The 21,542-nt window shown below is 50.8% G+C and overlaps 1 protein-coding gene across 1 annotated transcript; it reads left to right on the forward strand.

The window, feature by feature from the left end:
• Positions 1-4,051: 4,051 nt before the first annotated feature.
• LOC123137803 (uncharacterized) lies at positions 4,052-17,091 on the forward strand. The gene is made up of 7 exons (XM_044557650.1): positions 4,052-4,335; positions 4,880-4,978; positions 5,398-5,761; positions 15,337-15,471; positions 16,136-16,218; positions 16,367-16,472; positions 16,575-17,091. Exons 1-7 carry the CDS (start codon positions 4,178-4,180, stop codon positions 16,680-16,682), a joined length of 1,053 nt encoding a protein of 350 aa, XP_044413585.1. The 5' UTR covers positions 4,052-4,177; the 3' UTR covers positions 16,683-17,091.
• Positions 17,092-21,542: the final 4,451 nt, after the last annotated feature.

Consider the following 21,542-nt stretch of genomic DNA (forward strand, 5'->3'; position numbering starts at 1 on the left):
TAAGACTTAAGGCTCGACCACGGCAGAAGAAAGAGAAATGATGAAAGTCGTCCCCTATGCTTTAGCCATAGGCCCTAATAATGTATGCCATGATGTGTACCAGACCTGATGTGTGACTTGCCAAGAGTCTGGCAAGGGGTACAAAGTGATCCAGGAGTGGGTCACTAGACAATAGTCAAATTTATCCTTAGGCGCCTAAAGAAGACTAAGGAAATGTTTCTCGGTTATGAAGGTGATAAAGAGTTCATCGTAAAGGGTTACATCGATGCAAGCTTTGACACCGATCCAGATGACTCTGAGTCTCAATCCAGATACGTATTGAATGTGTGAGCAATTAGCTAGAGTAGCTCCATACAAAGCATTGTAGACATAGAATTTTGCAAAGTACGTACATGCATATCTGAATGTTCCAGACCCGTTGACTAAAACATCTCTCATTAGCAAAACATGATCAAACCCGAGAGCTCATTGGGTGTTAATCACATGACGATGTGAACTAGATTATTGACTCTAGTGCAAGTGGGAGACTGTTGAAAATATGCCCTAGAGGCAATAATAAATTGGTTATTATCATATTTCCCATTGATGATTAATATTCATTATTCATGCTATAATTGTATTGACCGGAAACTTAAATACATGTGTGAATACATAAACTACATTGTGTCTCTAGTAAGCCTCTACCAGACTAGCTCGTTGATCAAAGATGGTTAAAGTTTCCTAACTATGGACATGAGTTGTCATTTGATAGCGGGAACGAAGAAAAATAGATGTTAGAGCATCTCTATCAGATCCCGCAATCGGCCGTTCCACAAAACTTGTTTACGGTATCCCGAAAATGGATTTCGCTCGACGTCGAACGGTTAGTCAGAATAGATCTTTCATACTGATACCGCATATTCAAACTTGCAATTCACGCTTAAACTAGATCATCAAAGTTCAAACATAGCATACCGGAGTTCATACTACATACCATACCAGAGTTCATACTTAATAGGAAATTAAACAGTCGGGGTGCATACTAGCATACTAGATCTACTCATCGTCGTCGTCGCCGTCGTCGCGGGGCAGGTTGCCGTGGAGGTGGTGCTACATGAAGGTATTGGAGAGGACTCGCGCGAGTTTGTACTCATCGAAGAACACTGGGACGCATGCGCCTGGAGCTTCATCTTCGGCGGCGCGACCACCTTGGCCTCGAACCACGCCTTCTCCGGTGCCCGGTGACGCTTGAGCGTGGGGGAGAATATGCGGCCGAGGCTGTTGAAGTTTCTCCACGCCCGTGCATCCGCGCTGCGGGAGTGGGCGCCACGGATGCGCGCCTGCTCCTTCCGCCATTCCTTCACCAGCGGGCGGAGGGAGGAGCTCCCGGCCTCCGCATCGTGGCCGCGCTTGCGGTGCGGGTCGCCGCTGAGCCCCCCTTGGCCACCCCTCCCGGATCCCGCGCACGACATCTCCTCTCACCTCGGGTGCCTAACCTCGCCGGAAAATGACGCCGAAAGTCGCCCGATTTGATGCCAGAATGAAAGCAACACGGCGGAGATGAATGGGGAAAAGAAGGATGGGAACCCTAAATCGTCCCGGAGCCGGCATATATACCAGAATCGCGAGCGGTTCACGGGCCTCTATAAAGATTTTACGGGCCGGGCCATTTTTGCCGGACCTGGTCGGGCCAGATTTTTTAACCATCTCGTAAAACTGCCGGAAAACACACCCCGGCGAGATTATACGGGATCCGCTAGAGATGCTCTTAGAAAACTTCCCCTAACCACTAGAAAAAAAACCTTCCCCTAAATTAAATTGTATGGTCATCCTAGTATGTTGCAGTTTGAAGAAGAAGTTGGTAGCCTTGATGGGGTTAGAGTGTGCAGAAATGCACCATCAGTCTCACACCTTTTATTTGCTGATGATTCTCTAATTCTCATGGGAGCGGATGTCCTAAATGCAACTTCCTTACAGCATGTACTAGACACTTATTGCCAAAGTTCAGGTCAGATGGTGAGCTTATCAAAATCAAGTATTTTCTTTAGCCCAAATACACCTGTGGTAACCAGAACTGAAGTTTGTGAAATTTTACATATTGTAACTGAAGCATTATCAGATAGATATCTTGGCCTACCTGCTATTGTGGGTGCAGACAGAAGTGATTGCTTCAAACACTTTCGAGAAAGAATCAAAGCTAGATTGATCGGCTGGATGGAGAAACAGTTATCCACTGGAGGTAAAGAGATTCTACTTAAGGCGGTGGCCCAAGCCATCCCTGTTTTTGCTATGTTGGTTTTCTGTTTACCTAAGGGTGTTTGCAAGGATATCACAGATATAATAGCTCAATTCTGGTGGGGAGATGATGAAGAGAATAGAAAGATGCACTGGTATTCATGGTGGAAACTCTGTTTTCCAAAGAGCGAAGGTGGTATGGGCTTTCGGGACCTTTATTCTTTTAACTTAGCCATGTTGGCTAAACAATGTTGGAGATTAATCACAGACCCAGACTCCCTTTGTGCTCGGGTTTTGAAAGCTAAATATTATCCAAATGGGAGTTTGCTACAAGCTACACCGAAACAGGGGGCGTCTTTCACTTGGCAAAGTATCTTGAAAGGTCTAGAAACTTTTAAGAAGGGTTACATCTGGAGAATTGGATCAGGTGAGGAAGTAAACATCTGGTGTGATCCATGGATTCCGGCTAGCCCAGACAGGAAAATAATTACACCCCGTGGCCAAACAGTTTTATCACAGGTTAGTGATCTCATCGACCCAAATACTGGAATCTGGGACGAGGAACTGCTCACTAATATCTTCAACCCCGTGGACGTGCGAAGGATCTTACAAATCCCGCTGAACCACCAAGCTTTTGATGATTTTATCGCATGGCATGAAAATAAAACTGGAACTTTTTCTGTCCGAAGTGCGTATAAAATACAGTGGATGTATACCTTCAGAGAACATACAAATATTAATTCAGTCCCGAGTGGCTCTACCCATTTGGCAATATGGAGTATACTCTGGAAACTAAATATTCCTCGTAAAGTTCAGATCTTTTGCTGGCGGGTATTGCATGGAATAATCCCTCTAAAGTCAATACTAATGAATAGGCATATAGGGACTAATGGAGCATGTCCGATATGCCACCAAGGTGCTGAGGATCTCTGCCACCTGCTTTTCACTTGTCTGCATGCTAAGGAGATGTGGCGATGCTTGAGGATGTCTGAGATAATTGACCATGCTAGTGTTGTTGATAGATTCGATTCAGCGATCTTGGAGTATTTACTTCTAATGCCGGATAGTCCCCAAATCCTTGAACCATGTCTGAATTTTAAGCAGGTAATCGCGGTCGCCTGCTGGTACTTATGGTGGATAAGAAGGCGTATTACACATAATGAATCTGTCCCTCCGATAGTCCGATGGCCGGTCTCTGTACTGGCTATTGCAAGCAATTATGAGAAGGCATTTACCAAAACCTTCGGGCCTCAGGAATATAAATGGGTTAAACCCAACCCCAAATTTGTGAAAGTGAATGTAGATGCGGCGTACTATCAGGATGAAGGAATGGGAACAACATCAGCGATAATACGAGATGAAAAAGGTAATTTTATTGCGGCTACTTGCAAATTTATTCCGTTTGCTGCTGATGTAGTCACAACTGAAGCTATGGCCATGAGGGATGGTCTTGAACTAGCTAATTCTCTTGGGTTCAATCGATTGGAAGCTGAGTCTGATTCTATGCAAGTCACCAACTTTTGTACGGATCAGTCGAGATGGTGGGATGCAACGGCAACAATTTTCGCGAAGTGTGTGGACACAACTACGTTAATTGGGAAGGTCATCTATAAATATTGTTATCGATCGTCGAATCAAGCAGCGCATGTGCTAGCAAACTATAGTTATTGTAATAAGATCTCGTTGGTTTGGATGAACGAGCCCCCTGACGTGTTGGACAGCAAACTCGTAGACGATGTATCTATTATTTGATTTCAATAAAGCTAGCCATGATGGCCTTTCCTCGAAAAAATTGTATGGTCATCCTGTAAAACGACTTTACTGAAATATTTTTTTACTGGAGCTACGTTATTTTCGTCGTTGCCAAAACCACGAAACCAGGAAACCCACTCACCCGCCCGCCGCCCCAGCCGCGCCGCTTTTCCCGTCTAAGCTCGTCATCCGCCTCGGCGCCGCAATACATATGGCCTGCGCCGCCGGCTCTGCGCGGAAGGTATCGGCCGTGCTGTACCACTACCCGTGCCCGGACGGCGCATTCGCCGCGCTCGCCGCCCATCTCTACTTCTCCGCCGCCGCCCTCCCCGTCCGCTTCTTCCCCAACACCGTCTATGACCCCATCAGGTAGTCTTTCCGAACTTCAGACCTGACCTACCATAAGATCAACGCACGATATCAAATCTGTACGATTCACGCGCTTTTCAGGTGCTCACTTTGACAGTCAGTGTTTGTAAGATTTGACAGGGCGTTACCTTTGCAGTTTTCAGGTGTAGTGTCACTTTGACAAATCCTGGCGTCGTTAGTTCGTTTAAGCTAGGTGCATGCCAATTTTTTGTGCAAATCTGTATCCCGACCAAAAAGATCATCTCAAGTTAGAAATTATATTTCACATAAAAAGGACCCATGCTCTGGAGTCATATTATCTCGAGACAAAATTGGGCATAGTCTGAACTGGATTGAGTATCTTCCTTTAAATTTCAATACATCATTAGTCGTGGTTGATTGGAATGGTCGAAAATATCACCCAGAACTCATTAGTGTTTTTGTTGTCATGCTATACAAGCCTTGGCAGAGCAGACCCAAAACGATGATCTTGTACCTTAAAAGAAAACCGACGATATTGTGTTTCTCCTGTTATAACCTTGATCTTATGGGTTTCCTTTTGCAGGAGTGATGGTCTTCCGTTTGACGAAATTGAAGATGTTTACCTTCTTGACTTCGTAGGGCCTCCTGGTTTTGTTGCTGATATAGCCCCGAAAGTTCAGAGGTCTGTAAAGATTCATTTCTGACCGTTTCCCTTTGTGTTGCATTATTTACATTGTTTGATGTGAACCGTGTGGATGTGATTCTTCCTAATTTTATGCACAGTAGCAGGGCATTCGCAATGTTTGTAACACATTGTGGCCTTCAATCATTTTGAATATTGTGGAACTGTGAAGCTTTCACTATATTTTTTCTTGGCAATACTAGGATATTTATAGTTGTTTATCTTTTCCACTGTAACATTCTTGGACCATCATAAGGCTGCTGCCGAAAGTTGTGTGAGAATGTCACTCTTTTTCTTTTAAAAAAGGAGGCATGCCCCCGGCCTCTTCATCGATTGATGCACACAACCTTGATTTATTACCATCTTTTCAGTTGGGAGAATGGCACTTGGGGACACTTACATCGTTTTACCCTTTTCAGTGTAACAATCTTAGACCATCATAAGACTGCCATGGAAAGTCTGTGTGGGAGTGCCACACTTGGAGAAAATGTGAATAAGGTGATTGACATGCAACGCAGTGGAGCAACAATTGCATTCGACTACTTTAGGAACAAGTTATTAACAGAAGCTAGTACTTCACGGAATCATGGAAGTGGTAATTCTGTAACTGAAATGAAATATCTACCTGAAAACAAGCTTGAAATGGTGCACAAGCTTTTCAAGTTTATCGAGGATGGAGATCTATGGAGATGGACTATTCCAAATAGCAAGGCCTTCAGCAGTGGCCTCAAAGATCTGAACATTGAATTTAATGTCAATTCAAATGGGAAGTTATTTGATCAGGTGACGATTTACTTGTTAGTATTAGTATGGTTTTCTGCAGTAGCACTTCCTCCTTTCACTTGAACATGGATGTTCACCATCTTTTATCACTTTATATTGCATTGAGTATTGGTCTTTGTCGCTTTAGTTATATGATAACCACTTCAGGTTGCTGTTTAGTGAAATAATTGCTTGAACACTCATTCACAACTTAGCATCATACCTTGATCAAACTTAGAAACGGTGTTGTTTCCTGATAATTTAACTTTTAGTGCTTGAGGATTGTTGGACGAATAGACACAGTGCAGCCCAACTATTGAACCGGACGACATGGATGGAGCGCACCGATCGCCCACGCCAGCGCGCTCGCGTTACGCCATGCTCAGCTTGCACGTAGCACACACACCTCCTTTTGTTGAATCCGGTTGGATACTCATGTATATAGGTACACGGTGACTACACTTCTTGGTATTAGAGCTTACAATCTCTTCCACTCTTTCGTCATGTCCAGTGATTGATAGTAACCTCAGTGACTTTTTGCCGACACCAAGGCCACAATTGCTGAAGTTCCTCCAATCACTCCTTGCCCCACTACTCCCATGGTGAACCTGCTGGCCTCTCTTGGTGATGCCTTCACATCGGGCATGACGGCGTCCCTTCCTCTCGCCAAGGTAGTCACCAGCTCAGACCTGCGTGTCGGCCCTAGCATGCCTCCACTACCCATGCACCACGTCAACATCACCTACTACATCAACTTCAAGCTTGATCCGGCGGTGAACAACCACTCCAAGTATCGTCAAGTCATGTACCCCGTCCTCTCCAGATACAGTATGCGGAACAACGTTTAGGTGGACACGGATAGAGAGCGTTGAGTGGTGCCATGACGACATCACCATTGTTCTCTAGTTCTACGCCACCATCTCCCATGAACTATTCGACGTCGTCATGTCTCCGCACAACACAACGTACCACATGTGGAATCAACTTCACACCTTCTGCAACAACCAGCTAGGGCGTGCTATCCATCTCAACGCGAAGTTTTGCGCACTGTCCAGAGCAACCTCTAATCGCCCCCTACAGTCGCCGACTAAAGTCCTTTGCCGATGTCGACGAACCTGTGTTGGACAAATCCTCACGCTGCAGATGATCTGAGAACGCAACCAACGTTTCTAGGGATGGCCATGGTGCTCCTTATGCAGATCCCTCTCCGGACCTTTGTGCAGGTGATACTCGCGTCTTGTGCTTGAAGAGATTGACATCATTCTCACTGAGTGTGAACGTGGCGAGAGCTCCTCCTCCATGATAAGGGAAGGATCTCTCGCTGTGTTCACACTAAATGAGTGTGATCTCTTCAAGCAGAAGACACGAGAGAACCCGCATTAAGGTCGGGAAAGGGCTTTGCATAGGGAGCAGTGTCCATCACCTGGAAACGTCGGTTGAGCCCATGGATCATCTGTAGCATGAGGGTTTTGTCCAACGCGAGTTTGTCTACGTCGGCGAGGGACTTGAGCCGCCGGCTGTAGTCGGCGATGGAGAGGCCACCTAGGATGGTGGTGTGGAACTTTGTGTTGAGATGGATAGCATGTCCCGGCTGGTTGTCGCGGAAGAAGGTGTGAGTCTGATTCCACACGTGATATGCTGTGCTGTGCGGAGACATGACGACGTCAAAGAGCTCGTTGGAGATGGTGGTGTAGAACCGGAGGACAATGGTGATGTCGTCATGGTGCCACCCGTCGCTCTCTTGCTGTGGATCTGTCTCCACTTGGACGTGGTTCTGCACATTGTATTTGGAGAAGGACGAAGTACATGAGTCGACACTACTTGGAGTAGTTGTTCGCTGATAGATTGAGCTTGAAGCCGATGTAGGAGGTGATGTTGATGTGGTGCATGGACGGCTTGCTAGGGCTGTCACGCACGTCGGAGCTGGTGACAGATGCGGCGAGAGGAAGCGACACCGTCATGCTCGATGTGAAGGCGTCACCGAGAGAGGCCGACATATTCATCATGGGAGCAGCAGGGAAAGCCATGACTGGAGGAACTTTGGCAGCTGCCGCTGAGGTTGCGAACATCGGGGTCATTGGACATGGCGGAAGAGTGGAAGAGGTTGTTGGATAGCAAAATTAATAGTGTAAATCATCGTGTATCTATATTCATCACTGACAAGGTATTTAGATGTGAGTATACAATGGGAGGATTACAACAGAAGGAAGCAGGCTTGCATGGTACGAGTGCATTGGCCATGGGCGAGTGACGTGCTCCATCTATGTAACCTGGTTCGGGTAGTTGGGCTGCACTGTGTCGACCCAACATAGTGTGATCAAACTTAGAGAATGGTGTTGTTCGCTGATAAATCCAAAATTCAACCGGTCCGGTCTGACCCTGTTATTGGACCTCTGAACCTATTAGGATAATTTGTTGAGAAAACGCAAAAAGCCTTTGCGTTTCATTTCATTGAAAAGATGGAAGACCTCCTAGGAGGTGTGTTGTTACATGGTTCTGTAATCGGTCAATGTACATCCCAGGTTGTGGGCAGAACAACCGAAGCCCCTGGGCGCCTGCCTTTGCCCAACACCGGGCCTCCTCTTTGATCCTATCCACTAGCGTTGCGATAGATGGTGTAGCATTGTCGAAGACGCATGCATTCCTGTGCTTCCATATCATCCAGGGGACGAGCAAAGTGATAGACTTGAGGGCTTTGCGATGCGCCGGTGGTGTTCTCTCCCTTGCGCGCCGCCACCACTCCATGACGTTGGGCTCTTGATCAGGCGGCTGGGCCGGCAATTGGAGCCAGTCGAGGATGGTGTGCCATGTCTGGCGTGCAAAGGGGCAGGCCAGGAGCAGGTGCTGTAGCGTTTCGACTGCCTGGTCGCAATGGAGACACCTGGGGTGATGATCCAGCCCGCGCCTGGCGAGTCTTTCAGCCGTCCAGCAGCGATCTTGGGCTGCCAACCAGTGAAAGAACTTCACCCTTGGTGGTGCCCAGGTTTTCCATACCAGCTGCCATGAGGGGCATCGTGTAGAACCCTGGAAACTTGCCGCATAGCATGATTGCGCCGAGTAGCGGCCGTTGGCCGTCCACCTCCAGAGTAAGCGGTCCGGCTCGTTAGAGAGGGTGGTGTGGCTCAGAGCTTGCCAGAGGAGCAAGTATTGGCCTATCTCATGCAGCCCCAGTGTCCCCTGGATATCGCGCGCCCAAGTGTTGTTGGCTAGCCCTTCGGCAACCGTCCGTGCTTTGCGTCGCTGCTTGGGGATGCATTGGTAGAGTAGTGGGGCGATGTCAAGGACAGACTGCCCGTTGATCCAGCTATCCTCCGAGAACAGTGCCGTCAAACCATTGCCGATGCTCATGGTGGTTGATGCAGAGAACATTGCTCGCTCCTCATTAGTGAATTGCATGTCGAGCCCTTGCCAGGCGCGGTCAGGGTCCATGCGGGCAAGCCACATCCATCGTATGCGCAACGCCAACCCAGCGCGTCCAAGGTCGCGGACCCCTAGGCCGCCGTACTCGATGGGTCTGCATACATGGCGCCAATTGACGTGGCAGTGTCCGCCATTGGCAATGGCGCGGTCGGCCCACAGGAAACCTCTCAGGATCTTCTCCAGCTGCTTCAATGTTTTCTTAGGCGGGGCGAACGCGAGCAGCTGGTGCACGGGAATCGCGCACAGAACGGACTTGACCAGGGCGAGTCGCCCAACCTTGTTCATGAGCCACGCTTTCCAAGTCGGGAGTCTGGCAGCCACCGAGTCGACGAGGGGTTGCAGCTGGGTGGCAGTGGGTTGACGTGTCGTCAGCGGAATGCCGAGGTAAGATATGGGGAGCTGCGCTACCGGGCATCCAAGCTGAGAGGTCGCCTCATCGGCCATCGGGTTGCCATGCAGGGTGGTGGCCGAGCTCTTGGCGTAGTTCGCCAGCAGCCCGCTCGCCTTGCCGAATAGGGTTAGGATTCCTTTGATGGCGGCAACATCCTCCGGTGTGGCGTGGCAGAATAGCATCACATCATCCGCATAGAGAGATCGCCGGGATGTGGCGCCTGGGATGGAGTTGCCGCAGGATGCCGACGTCCATAGCCCGGCGCATCAGCCTGCCAAGCGTGTCCACGGCGAGCACAAAGAGCTGAGGGGACACGGGGTCGCCCTGTCTCAGGCCAGCGCGGTGCCATATGGGGGGTCCTGGCTCTCCATTCAGCAGGACGCGAGTGCTCGCTGTCGAAAGCAGGATTGCGAGCCACTCCATGAATCTTTCTCCGAACCCGTATTGTCGCAGGACCTCAAAGAGAAATGGCCATGATATGGTGTCGAAGGCGCGCGTTAAGTCGAGCTTCAACATGACCCGTGGAGCCCCAGCTGGTGTAGCATCCGTAGAGATTGCTTGACTAGGATGAAGTTGTCGTGGAGGCTCCGGCCCTGGATGAATGCGTTTTGGTTCCGGCTAACTAGAGCATCCAGCCTGGGGGCGAGGTGTAACGAGAGGACCTTGGCGAAGATCTTGGCCACAAGATGTATCAAGCAAACCGGGCGGTAGTCGCTTAGCTGTTGGGCATCGGCTCGCTTGGGAAGCAGGGTCATCAGGGCTTGGTTTAGCTTGTGGAAGCCGCGGCCCCTCATCTCGAACAGCTGCTGAAAGGCATCCATGAAGTCATGTCGAACAGTTGTCCAGCAGGCCCGCAAGAATTCGGCGGTGAACCCGTCAGGTCCCGGCGCCTTGCGGGCGGGGAGGCGTTTGATCGCGTCCTAGACCTCCACGGTGAATGGTGCATCCAAACTGGAGAGGTCGCAAGGCTCGATGAGCTGGTCCAACTCCAGCGTGAGCTCCCTGTCGGCAGCCGAGCCTAGTATCCTGTCAAAATGCTCAAAAGCAGATCGCGCCATCGTGTCCTGGTCTGTGAGTATGTGCCCATCCACTGCAAGGCTGTATACTCGATTCTTCTGTCAGCGAAAAGAGCATTGCCGGTGGAAGAAACCTGTATTGGCGTCGCCCTCCTTGATCATGGCAATGTGCGTGTGCTGCCTGGCAATGGTGCGCTCCAGGGACGCAAGGCCAAGGTATGTGATCTTGAGGTGCTTCTTCAGCCAGTCTTCAGGCGGTGATAGAGCGCGGTCCTCCTGGGCCTTGTCGAACCGTGATATGAGCTCGTGGGAAATGGCCATTCGGTCCCGAATGCTGCCAGTAGACTTGGCACTCCAGCTGGTGAGTCTACGGGCTGTGGCCTGAAGGCGCAGCATCAAGCGGTGAAAGGGGTCCGGGTCGAAAATCGAGCCCCAGGCCGCGGCCACCGTGTCTTGAAATCCATTGAGCCTGAGCCAGAAATCCTCAAAATGGAAGCGCTTGTATGCCGTGGGCATGGGTGTGCAGTCTAACAGCAGCGGGCAATGATCTGAGACGACGGACGCAAGGCAGCGGAGATGGCACTCGCCGTGTGCGTCTTCCCAGTCCGAGGTGCAGAGCACGCGATCTAGGTGCACCAGGGTAGGCGGGGACTGCTCGTTGGACCATGTAAAGTGGCGCCCATTGAGGTAAATTTCTTTCAGGGCGAGATCATTGACAAGGCGGCGAAACCTGCCCATCATTCGCCTATTCAAGTTGCCATTGCTCTTGTCCTCGTCGCGTAGGATGAGGTTGAAGTCTCCGCGCAACATCCATGGTCCGGGGCAGGCCGCACGGATGTCCCGGAGCTCTTGCAGGAACGCAATTTTGTCCGTGTCATCCTGGGGTCCGTACACGACCGATATCCACCAGGGTACGCCCGTGGCCGTGGTCACCGTGGCAGTGAGGGCGTTCGTGGTGAACAGAGGGTGCGTGATAGATACAACCCTGCTCTTCCAAGCCAGAAGAATGCCGCCTCGCGTGCCATTTGCCGGGAGATATGTGTAATCGTCAAATTCCGAGCCTAGGGTGTCGAGCACAACCGACGAGCAGAGCAATTCCATCTTTGTTTCCTGTAGGCATACAATGGAGGCAGCCGTGGTGTCCAACAGCGAGCGGGCGGCAAAGCGCCGAGTGCGTGCGTTAAGGCCACGCACATTCCACACTACCATCCTGAGGCCGTGATCTCCATGAACATTGGATCGACGAGCGAAACAGTGCGCCTCTCCTAGGTTTCACACGCAACCTCGACCCGTGCCGGTGTGGTCGGCAGGCTGGTCAAACCCTCCGGGATCTCTCGATCGACCAGGGCAGCAATGGCCTTGAGCACCGCGAGCGGGATGGGCGTTGCGAACATGCCCTCATAGGTTTGCATCTCGGCGGATGAGATCTTTTGGTTCGTCCCAATGATCCCCAGGGTGCGCAAGATCTGGACGTGCGCGTGTCTTTCGGCTGTGGGGGGCGCCGCCGTCGGGGATGAGTTGGTTGCAGAGCGGCCGCGGCGTGCGGCGAAGTTCAGGGGCCTGCGCGGCCTCCTCCTGGGCGTCGGCAAGGCTGCGGCGATGTGCTTGGTTGCAGCCGCCAGAAATTCACCCAGCGTTAAGGATTGCGACACGGGGGCGCGGGCCCGTGACGGTCTCATGGTGATCGGCGGGGAAGCGAATCGCCCCTCAGTGGGAGTGCTTGGGCCTCGGCGATTGGAGGCAGGCGTGCGGGCTTCCAGTTCTGAGCTGGGCCTCGCCAGGGCCTGCTGGGCCTGGGGCCTTTGCATGATTATCGCCGGGGGTGGTGGGCTGGCTGCTTCTGCAGGAGGGACCGCGCTCGTGACGGGGCATGCATCCGTGCTCCCAGTGGTGCGCTCGTGGGTCCCGCAGGACCGGTCCGCGGGGGCAGACATGGCCACGTCAGGTGGTGCAGCTGGCGAGCAGCCGCTTTGCCTCGACAAACTAGCTGTCACGGGCTGCGAGTCTGGCACCTCGCTCAGATCGGGCAGGTACCGACAGTCCCTCGGATCATGCGAGCCAGTTGCGGGATCCACGCTATCTTCCTCAGGGGATGGGGCGGTGTTTGAATCTCCTGATCCTTCTGGGGTGTTTGCCGCCAATGGGAGTGCCATGCTTGGCACATGGCGGGGTTCTGCGTTGGTAGGATGCGCGGGCGCATCGATCTGGGGGCCACCCGCTGTCCCCTCCTGCCCGGTCCTGGCGTCTCCATCAGCAGCTGCAGCAGGGCCAGTTTGGCCCGCGGCCAAAGCCTGCCTTTGCCATCCTTTCCCTTTTCCTTTTCTGGCACGTTGACGTGGGTTGGTGGGGTCCTGTTGATCCGCCCGACCGTGCTGACCTGGCCACGGGCCCATGAAGTATCTCCCAGCCTGTACGGACGGCGGCGCGGCGACGGTTGGCGGCACAGGCGATGCATGCGCGACGGACACACCATCTGCGCGCACGGAGCGGCCCCTAGGACGCCAGCCCAGGGTGTCTACGGCCATGCCGTCCGCATGTCCAGCAGGTGGCGCCTCCGTACGCCGGCGCTTGTGGCCGCGGCGACGTGCCCGGCCCCGGCCATTGCCTCGAGCATGGTCGTGGCCGTCTCCGGCGCCATCTCCGTCACCAGCGCCAGGTCCATTGTTCCCCTGATTGCTAGGCGCAGGGGCTCCGATCCTCTGCGCCCGAGCAAGAGCAATGGAGATTGGGTAGGTGAGGGTCCTGATGGTTGGCGCTTCCGAACGCACCCTTGCTGGAATCTGCTCCACGATCTCAAGAACAGCGGCGCGGCGGATGCTGGCCGGATCATGCGTGCTCCCTGCCAGCCAGAATGTGGCCATGTCCTCTCCGGAGCGTGTGTTGGGGGTGAAGCCGCTCGATCCAGCAGCTCTCCCCCAGGATGTGCTCAAGCTCGACGCGATACTCGAACTGGCCAGAGCCCGCATGGGCCAGCTTGCTCCACGGCCAGACAAAGAGGGTGAACCGTGGGGAGCTGATGAAGTGGTCTCCATTGAGGCGGCGCATAGTTGTGCGTGAGCTGAACAGGATCAAGAAATCCTCGGGGTGGTTAGCGTGAACCGTGAAGTCGCCGTCTTCGAGCTCGAGGGAGGTCAGGAGCACATCAGCCACCTCGGCAGCGGACACGGTCGGCCTGTTGCCGGTGATGGAGGCCACCATTGCTCGGGACAGGACCTCCTCGGCCTCCTCCATCTCCACAAAATGCGACATGATTATCCTCACCGGCTCCGGCGCGCGCGGCAAGGGCGCAACGGCCGGGGCGGCGGGAGGAGGCGGAGGTGGCTGCGTGGCCTGGGGCGCCCGCGCCCGAGCAGCAGGGCGAGCGTGGTCAGGGTTGGCCTGGACGGCTCTCCGGCGCCGTGGGTTGCAGGAGCGCGAGTCATGACCGGATTCCAAGCATCGGCGACACCGAATGTCGTTGGTGCAGTCCCGAACATGATGACCAGGGTCGAGGCAGCGGAAGCAGAGTCCAGCGACCTCTTCCGGGGATGGGCTGCGCCGTTGGCGTGGAGTCGTACTGGGCTCGTCGTCTTGGCGAGGGCGGCGGCGACAGTTCTGGCGCCGCGGCTGCTGGAAGCCGTCAGCGTCGACCTGGACGCCGCCAGGGGCACGGTGCACCTCGGAGCGGGGGCCGATGCGGCTCGCAACGGGCAGTCGAGGCGGGTCGACGGCGCGTGCGGGAGCGAGGAGAGCGAGCGGCGCGGGCATAGCCGGCAGTGTGCGTGCGACGTCGCTGTACGAGCGGGCTGGGGACTCGCTCTCCGAATCGTACCAGCGGTCACCGGAGGACACGCGGTCGTCGGAGAGGGTCGCCCGGGGCTCGACAGGGTCAGCACTTGGAGCCGCAATGGCTAGGGGGGGGGGGGGCTGGGTGGGCTGATGGCAGGGATTCGCCGGCGGCGGGGCTGGTGGGTGGGAGGGCTAGGAGGAGCGGGGAGGGAGGGGAGCGAGCGGAGCCATCCTCAGTTGATCGAGCTTGGCATGTCTTTGTATGTGGTCTAGAGGGAATTTAGGTTAAAGGTTCGGCCCGCACCTTGTTTCCCAGGGTAACGGGGCACCTTTAGGTTCGTAGGTCTGCCCCTAGCTAGTACACGCTGCTGTTGTTTGCTTGGCTATGGCTGCAGTTCAACTTGTTGGCTGGTTCTATACACCAGGAGAAGAAGATGACAAAGAAACTGGTAGGAGGGTGAATTGATGCTGTAGATGGGGACTACCTAATCTACTCCGAGGAGGCACTCCCCAGCTGCGAGCACCCCCGCGCGTCACGGAGTTCCGGTGACTGACGGCTAACCTGCTCTGGCTGTGGGGAGCTTGGAGACCGACCAGGAAAAGGAGAGGCAGATGGTGGAGCAGACGGCAGTTGGCAGGGGTGAGCGGCGCTCTCCGACGAGTTTATTCTGGTGGCCAGCGGCGTGCCTTTGCTCCATGCTCCACCCGTCATGCGGCGGAAGTATTCTGGTGAGCTAGGTGCGGTTTGACCCTAGGTTCGAAGGGGTTTGCCCCTGTTGGACCCTGATGGCAACAAAGCAAGGTGCGGTCCACCGGTCCAACGGGCCGAACCGGATCAGTTGAATCTTGACTGATAATTTAACTTCTAGTGCTTGATGATTACATCCTGTATTGTAGATGCACTGACATCAGCTGACATACCTTAGATACTGATATTCCTTTTGCACTTCTAGATCTTATTACCATTACCATCCTGTAAAATTGTGCTGGTCTGATTGCAGTTGCTGGAGTTGGATCCGGAGCAAGTAATTTCTCGGGGACAAGTAACATTATCGCAGAAGCAAACATTAATTGATGATTGTTTGGAGAAGTCCTTTGAAATTGCTCTAGGATGTGGCCAGTTTGGGAATTGTCTGGTAAAATAAACATCCCTATCCTCTGTTTGTTTCTTGATTATTCTCTGTGAACTTTTATTCTATGTGCGACAAGTTTCCTCCATGTTATGTCAACATTCCATGGTGATGCATGTGAAAGATTGAAAGTGTGGTACTACATAAAGACGCGCTGCAATTATTGTTGCATAATCACAACTTTCATAACATTAACTTCCACTATCTGTTAATAATTATTTATCTCGGGTAAAATCTATTTCTACCTGATTGATGTGGTTAGTTTGATTTATAGTAGAATATCAACATTCTCCTTTATGATGGCTGATGGGCAGTGTGTTTCGTCCAAGTGATATGTTTCCTGTATTGTTAGAGATGTCTATTTGGCTTACGATCGTACTGTTGAGCACATCTTACCCTTGTGAAATGGTACTAATCAATCTGCGAAAGCTTTGTGATGTGGAAGTGCATTTGGTAGGAAGGGTTCTGCAGATAACCCCTTCAGATTCTGGCCCTTCAAGATTTTTTTTTGGTATCAAGCCATAAATTTAAACAGGAATCCTTCAGTGGCTATTTTGCTTATCCACGCACTTTCTAATGTCTGGTCCTCTTAACTTACGATAAGCTTTTTACTGTCTTTGTTTTTTCATTATCATCAACAATACTGGTTCTTGGTTCTGTTGCCCCTTAGGCTGTCAATGCTGATGCTATTTCAATGCTGAGAAGCGAACTCGGAAATCAGCTCGCTAACAAGAGTCGGAATTTGAATCTGAGGCAAGTTTCACATTCCCCAATTTGTCTATTGAACCCATGGTCTCTCTTTCTTCTGCATTATTTCTTATTCATTATCTAAGATATAATTTCGACTTCACTGCACCATGTTGTCTCAGTTTATAATGCCAGTTGCGCTCTATTTTTTCAGAGCTATTGGCGCTGTAGTATATAAAGTCCCCGAGTTGAATAACGACGAGATGCTAAAAATCAGCCTGAGAAGTTTGGAACAAGAAGACACGACTTCTATCTCCCAGGTACCTTTTCTGCTGATGGATCTCCATTGTTGAACTACCTTAGCTTGCGAATGGGTGTGCGTCAAGACTGCTGTTAAGTATCGTGTTTGATTCTGTTTCCAGGAATTCGGAGGTGGGGGGCATCGAAACGCAAGCTCATTTCTGTTGAGTGTTGCAGAATTTGAGAAGTGGAAGGTTGAAGCCGAGCCTTCGAATGCAGAAACTGCCTAGCCACCCGGTTTTCTCTATTATTCCCATCAATCAAGGAAGTGCTAAGGTTCAGAAGGAGGAAGATACAAGAAGATACAAAGGATGGGAGCGGCTAGGTTTTATGTTTGGGGGCGCAGCCCATCATCATGCAAAGGAGCACATTGCAGACGTGTGTGGAGACTTTATTCAGCATTGTGCTATCACGCCGGCCGTATTGTTTGACGCTCATGAGTATGCTGAAACTGTTGAGCATCCATGTGTACTTTTTCTGTAGGCTAATCTAGACTTTATGGATCCCTAGAACGGGCTAGCTTGTTACGACTTCCATTAGCAACCGCACTGCTGTACTGTACTCCCTCCGCCCCACAATGTAAGACTAGTTTCCGAAAACGTCTTATATTATGGGAAGGAGGTGGATTTTCGGATGCAACTGCTGCAAAGTTTCTGAGTTTTGCGTAGTACATAATCTCTACTGATTTTTCTGCACCCTACAGGGTTTGAAGTTAAACAAGCGGTTTTCAGTAGACATGGCCAAGCCCCCCACCCCCATCCCCAAAAGCTAAGCTGCTTCGAAGTCGAAACGAGTTGGCGCCATGACAAAGGAGGCACAAAGCAATGGATGGCATGTCTACACTGCTTGCGGTGTCGTCCTATCAAAAGCTGGACGGTGGACATGCATATGCAGCACGGCCCTTCTCTTTTCGCACTCACTTTGCCCTTCTCCCCGGATCTGTTTGGGCCCCGACATGGGCCACGCAGGCTACTGTTGTTTCTCGGCAAGCCACGGCTGGCTGCTGTTCTATTTGAGCCTTTAGGGGACAGATGCAATCATGTGTGTCTCTGCCTGGTCTGTATTCCCATGGCACTAATAGAAGCAGGCGTGGGGGCTGTCCGGACGCTCGCAAAGGCCTCATGTTTGTCTTCGGTTTAAGGGAGAAAGTACGTCCAGACCGCGCCACGGACTGATAAAGACTCGTGTTGGATGTCTTCGCTGTCTAGACAGTGCAGTCCGAAGCATATGCAGACGGTTTCAGGGTCGGCGTTGGAGATGCCCTTGTAGATAGTAGTAGCAGCGTATTACATTGAAGAGCACGTCCATGACTCCGACGAGATACAAACATATAGAAGGAGAAATGATGTCTCTAGTGTAATTAATTAGACAATTAGTGGCTATAACATCTCTGAAACTCAATGATCATTTGCAAAATCAACCGGTTTTACAGAAACGAGAGGCTGTGCTCTTGGCCGAGACTTTTCTTGAGAGGGTTTTGTACTCGCAAGAAGGGGACCAAGCTAGACGTGGTTACCGGGCCCATAGCGGAGGAACGCCTGCGCAAGCGTGGATGGAATCCTCTTGTGATACTAACGAAAGCTTAAGAGTTCTGAACACTCCGGTGTTCTTCTTTTGAGTGGAAGAAATTATCACCCTGGTGACGGACGAAAGGGCGCGTGCATGAGCTGGCCAAGGAAAGGTCATGCAAGTCAATCTGGGGCCAAGATCGACGATACTCCCTCCGTTCACAAATATAAGATGTCAACATGAGATGCAAGTTAGGTTTAATGACAAAAGTTGACATGCTAAATTTTGGCAACCGTCAAATGTTGACTAGAGATTGGTTGCTTGCCAATTTTGGTGGCCAATCTCACAAAAGCTTGCCAAATGCTGGTAGCTTTTTATTTTGTCAAATGCTGGCTTGCAAATATTGGCAATGCCAAATGTTGGTAGCAAACCAATCAACCTCTCAATCCGGGGCCAAGGCCACTACAGTTGTATGCAAACATAGAGTCGCCATAATGTGACCTTCGTATTTTTTCCATCAACTCAATAATCATTTACTTAATTTGAGGACTAAAACACTAATTTAAAATAATATCGCGTTACAAAGTTGTTACATCGAGATAGAAATTTTGATTAGCGGCGTTTTCATACTAACAAAGTGATGACTATTTACATCTTGGGGAAGCACTAGTTGCTCCCCACCAAGACGACGGTGAATGCAGTATACAGGGCACATGCATATGTGACGAGTCCACTCATCCTCTGCGTGGCGGTGTGAAAGTCTGATGACCTCATCTTCATCCTATTCCTGTCAACGGTCGTCGAGGTTGTAGACGGTTTTTTCAAGGGGCAAACCCATATATTGCGTGTTTCTCTCCTTGAATTAAACTATATTGGCCTGGACTTGGCGCCTTCTGATGCGCTCCCGCTCCACCACGAGCCTCCTTGTAGTGGAGCCATAGGGCAACGTTCCTCTCGAGAAATAGCCTCGGCTCAACGGCGATCTGCTCAGAAATTTCACCGAGGCAGACGGTCAACGTGTAGACAGCGTATAGCTCATCCCATGCCACATGTCCACGTTAACATTGAGGTAGCAAGGAGCACATGGTGGCCAATATGAGCTGCATGGGCGAGACCTCTCCTGCCCATACGGGATATGCTCATAGCCGTTCTTGACATAGCAAACAACCATACGTGCTTTGGGATTAGAATCTGGCCACTCATTAAGGATGGTAGAATCCTCCGCGTCACGCCGATCATACTCCTCCTTCTCGGCGATACCGCGACTTACTGGTGTGGAGCACCTTACAGACATCACCATATCAAGGGCCCCATCCTCAAGAGACACATGCATCTTCCACATCATACATGTAAAGGTGAATCTTCTCCTTTACACATGTCTACTTGACTCTGTGAAGGACTGTATACTACTTGACCTCCCAACCATTTGCAGCTGAGGTTTGAGCCAAATGATGAACGTGCAATGGAGGAAGTTGTGCAAAAGAGAGTGCCCACACCATCCGCATGGGGAGCATAGAAGTGGAGAAAGAACCGTGAAGACCAAGACTAGATTTTGGAAGCATCAATAGGTATGCACGCGAAGCCCAGTAGGCGAGGACCTCTCTGGACACCCCGTGTACACGGTCCTGTGCCCTCGATACACTCCCATGCACACAGGGTGCTGCCTCTAGCTCTCTAGACACCCTGTGCACATGGGCCCCGTGCCCACGACACCCCCTTGCAGACGGGCGGGTGTGCATGCAGCTGTGGGGCATGACCCATGCATCTCTCCCCTTTTACTCCCCACTTACCCTTTCATACTTAGGACTATTGTAGGATCTTGAAGTATGTCTAGAGGGGGGGGGATTAGACTACTTGACCAATTAAAAACTTAATCTTTTCCCAATTTTAGTCTTTGGCAGATTTTAGCTATCTTAGCACAAGTCAAGCAATCTTCACACAATTCAAGCAAGCATGCAAAGAGTATATGAGCAGCGGAAAGTAAAGCATGTAACTTGCAAGAATGTAAAGGGAAGGGTTTGGAGATTTCAAACGCAATTTGGAGACACGGTGATTTTTGAGCTGTGGTTTCAATAGGTGGTGCTATCGAACATCCACGTTGATGGAGACTTCAACCCACGAAGGGTAACGATTGCACGAGTCCACAGAGGGCTCCACCCATGAAGGGTCCACGAAGAAGCAACCTTGTCTATCCCACCATGGCCGTCGCCCACGAAGGACTTGCTTCACTAGCGGTAGATCTTCACGAAGTAGGCGATCTCCTTGCCCTTACAAACTCCTTGGTTCAACTCCACAATCTTGTCGGAGGCTCCCAAGTGACACCTAGCCAATCTAGGAGACACCACTCTCCAAGAAGTAACAAATGGTGTGTTGATGATGAACTCCTTGCTCTTGTGCTTCAAATGATAGTCTCCCCAACACTCAACTCTCTCTCACAGGATTTGGATCTGGTGGAAAGAAGATTTGAGTGGAAAGCAACTTGGGGAAGGCTAGAGATCAAGATTCATATGGTAGGAATGGAATATCTTGGCCTCAACACATGAGTAGGTAGTTCTCTCTCAAAAATGGTAAGTTGGAAGTGTAGGTTTGTTCTGATGGCTCTCTCCATGAATGAAGAGGAGGTGGAGGGGTATATATAGCCTCCACACAAAATCTAACCGTTACACACAATTTACCAATCTCGGTGGGACCTAATCAATAAACTCGGTCAGACCGATTTAGTAAACCTAGTGACCGTTAGTGATTTCGGTGGGACCGACATGCAACTCGGTAGGACCGATATGATTAGGGTTAGGGCATAATGTAATCTCGGTGAGACCGATTACACAAACTCAGTGAGACCGATTTTGGTAATAAGCTAACCAGAGAGTTGGTCAGGTAAACTCGGTGGGACCGATTCGCTCTTTTTGGTGAGACTGAAATGTTATGAAAGGGAAACCGAGAGTTTACATTGCAATCTCGGTGGGACCGATCGCTCACTTCGGTTAGACAGAAACGTTACGAATGGAAACAGAGAGATTACAATCCCATCTCGGTGAGACCGAGATCCCTATCGGTGAGACCGATTTGCCTAGGGTTTGTGGCAGTGGCTATGACATCTGAACTCGGTGGCGCCGGATAGAAAGAATCGGTGGGGCCGAGTTTGACTTTAGGTTTAGGTCATATGAGGATATGAGAAAGTAGTTGAGGGTTTTTGGAGCATATCACTAAGCACTTGAAGCAAGAAACTCATTAAGCAACACCTCATCCCTCCTTGATAGTATTGGCTTTTCCTATAGACTCAATGTGATCTTGGATCACTAAAATGTAAAATGTAGAGTCTTGAGCTTTTGAGCTTGAGCCAATCCTTTTATCCTTAGTATTTTGAGGGATCCACTTTCCTCATCCATGCCATGCCATTCATTGAGCTTTTCCTGAAATATTTGTCTTGGAATAGTATTAGCTCAATGAGCTATATGTCCTTAGGAATTACCAAAACCACCTAGGGATAGTTGCACTTTCAATCTCCCCCTTTTTGGTAATTGATGACAACATATAGATCAAAGCTTCGACAATTGATAATAAGATTGAAAAACATCGTC

Source organism: Triticum aestivum, chromosome 6B (genome assembly GCF_018294505.1).
Source record: "Triticum aestivum cultivar Chinese Spring chromosome 6B, IWGSC CS RefSeq v2.1, whole genome shotgun sequence".
Lineage (NCBI taxonomy): Eukaryota > Viridiplantae > Streptophyta > Magnoliopsida > Poales > Poaceae > Triticum > Triticum aestivum.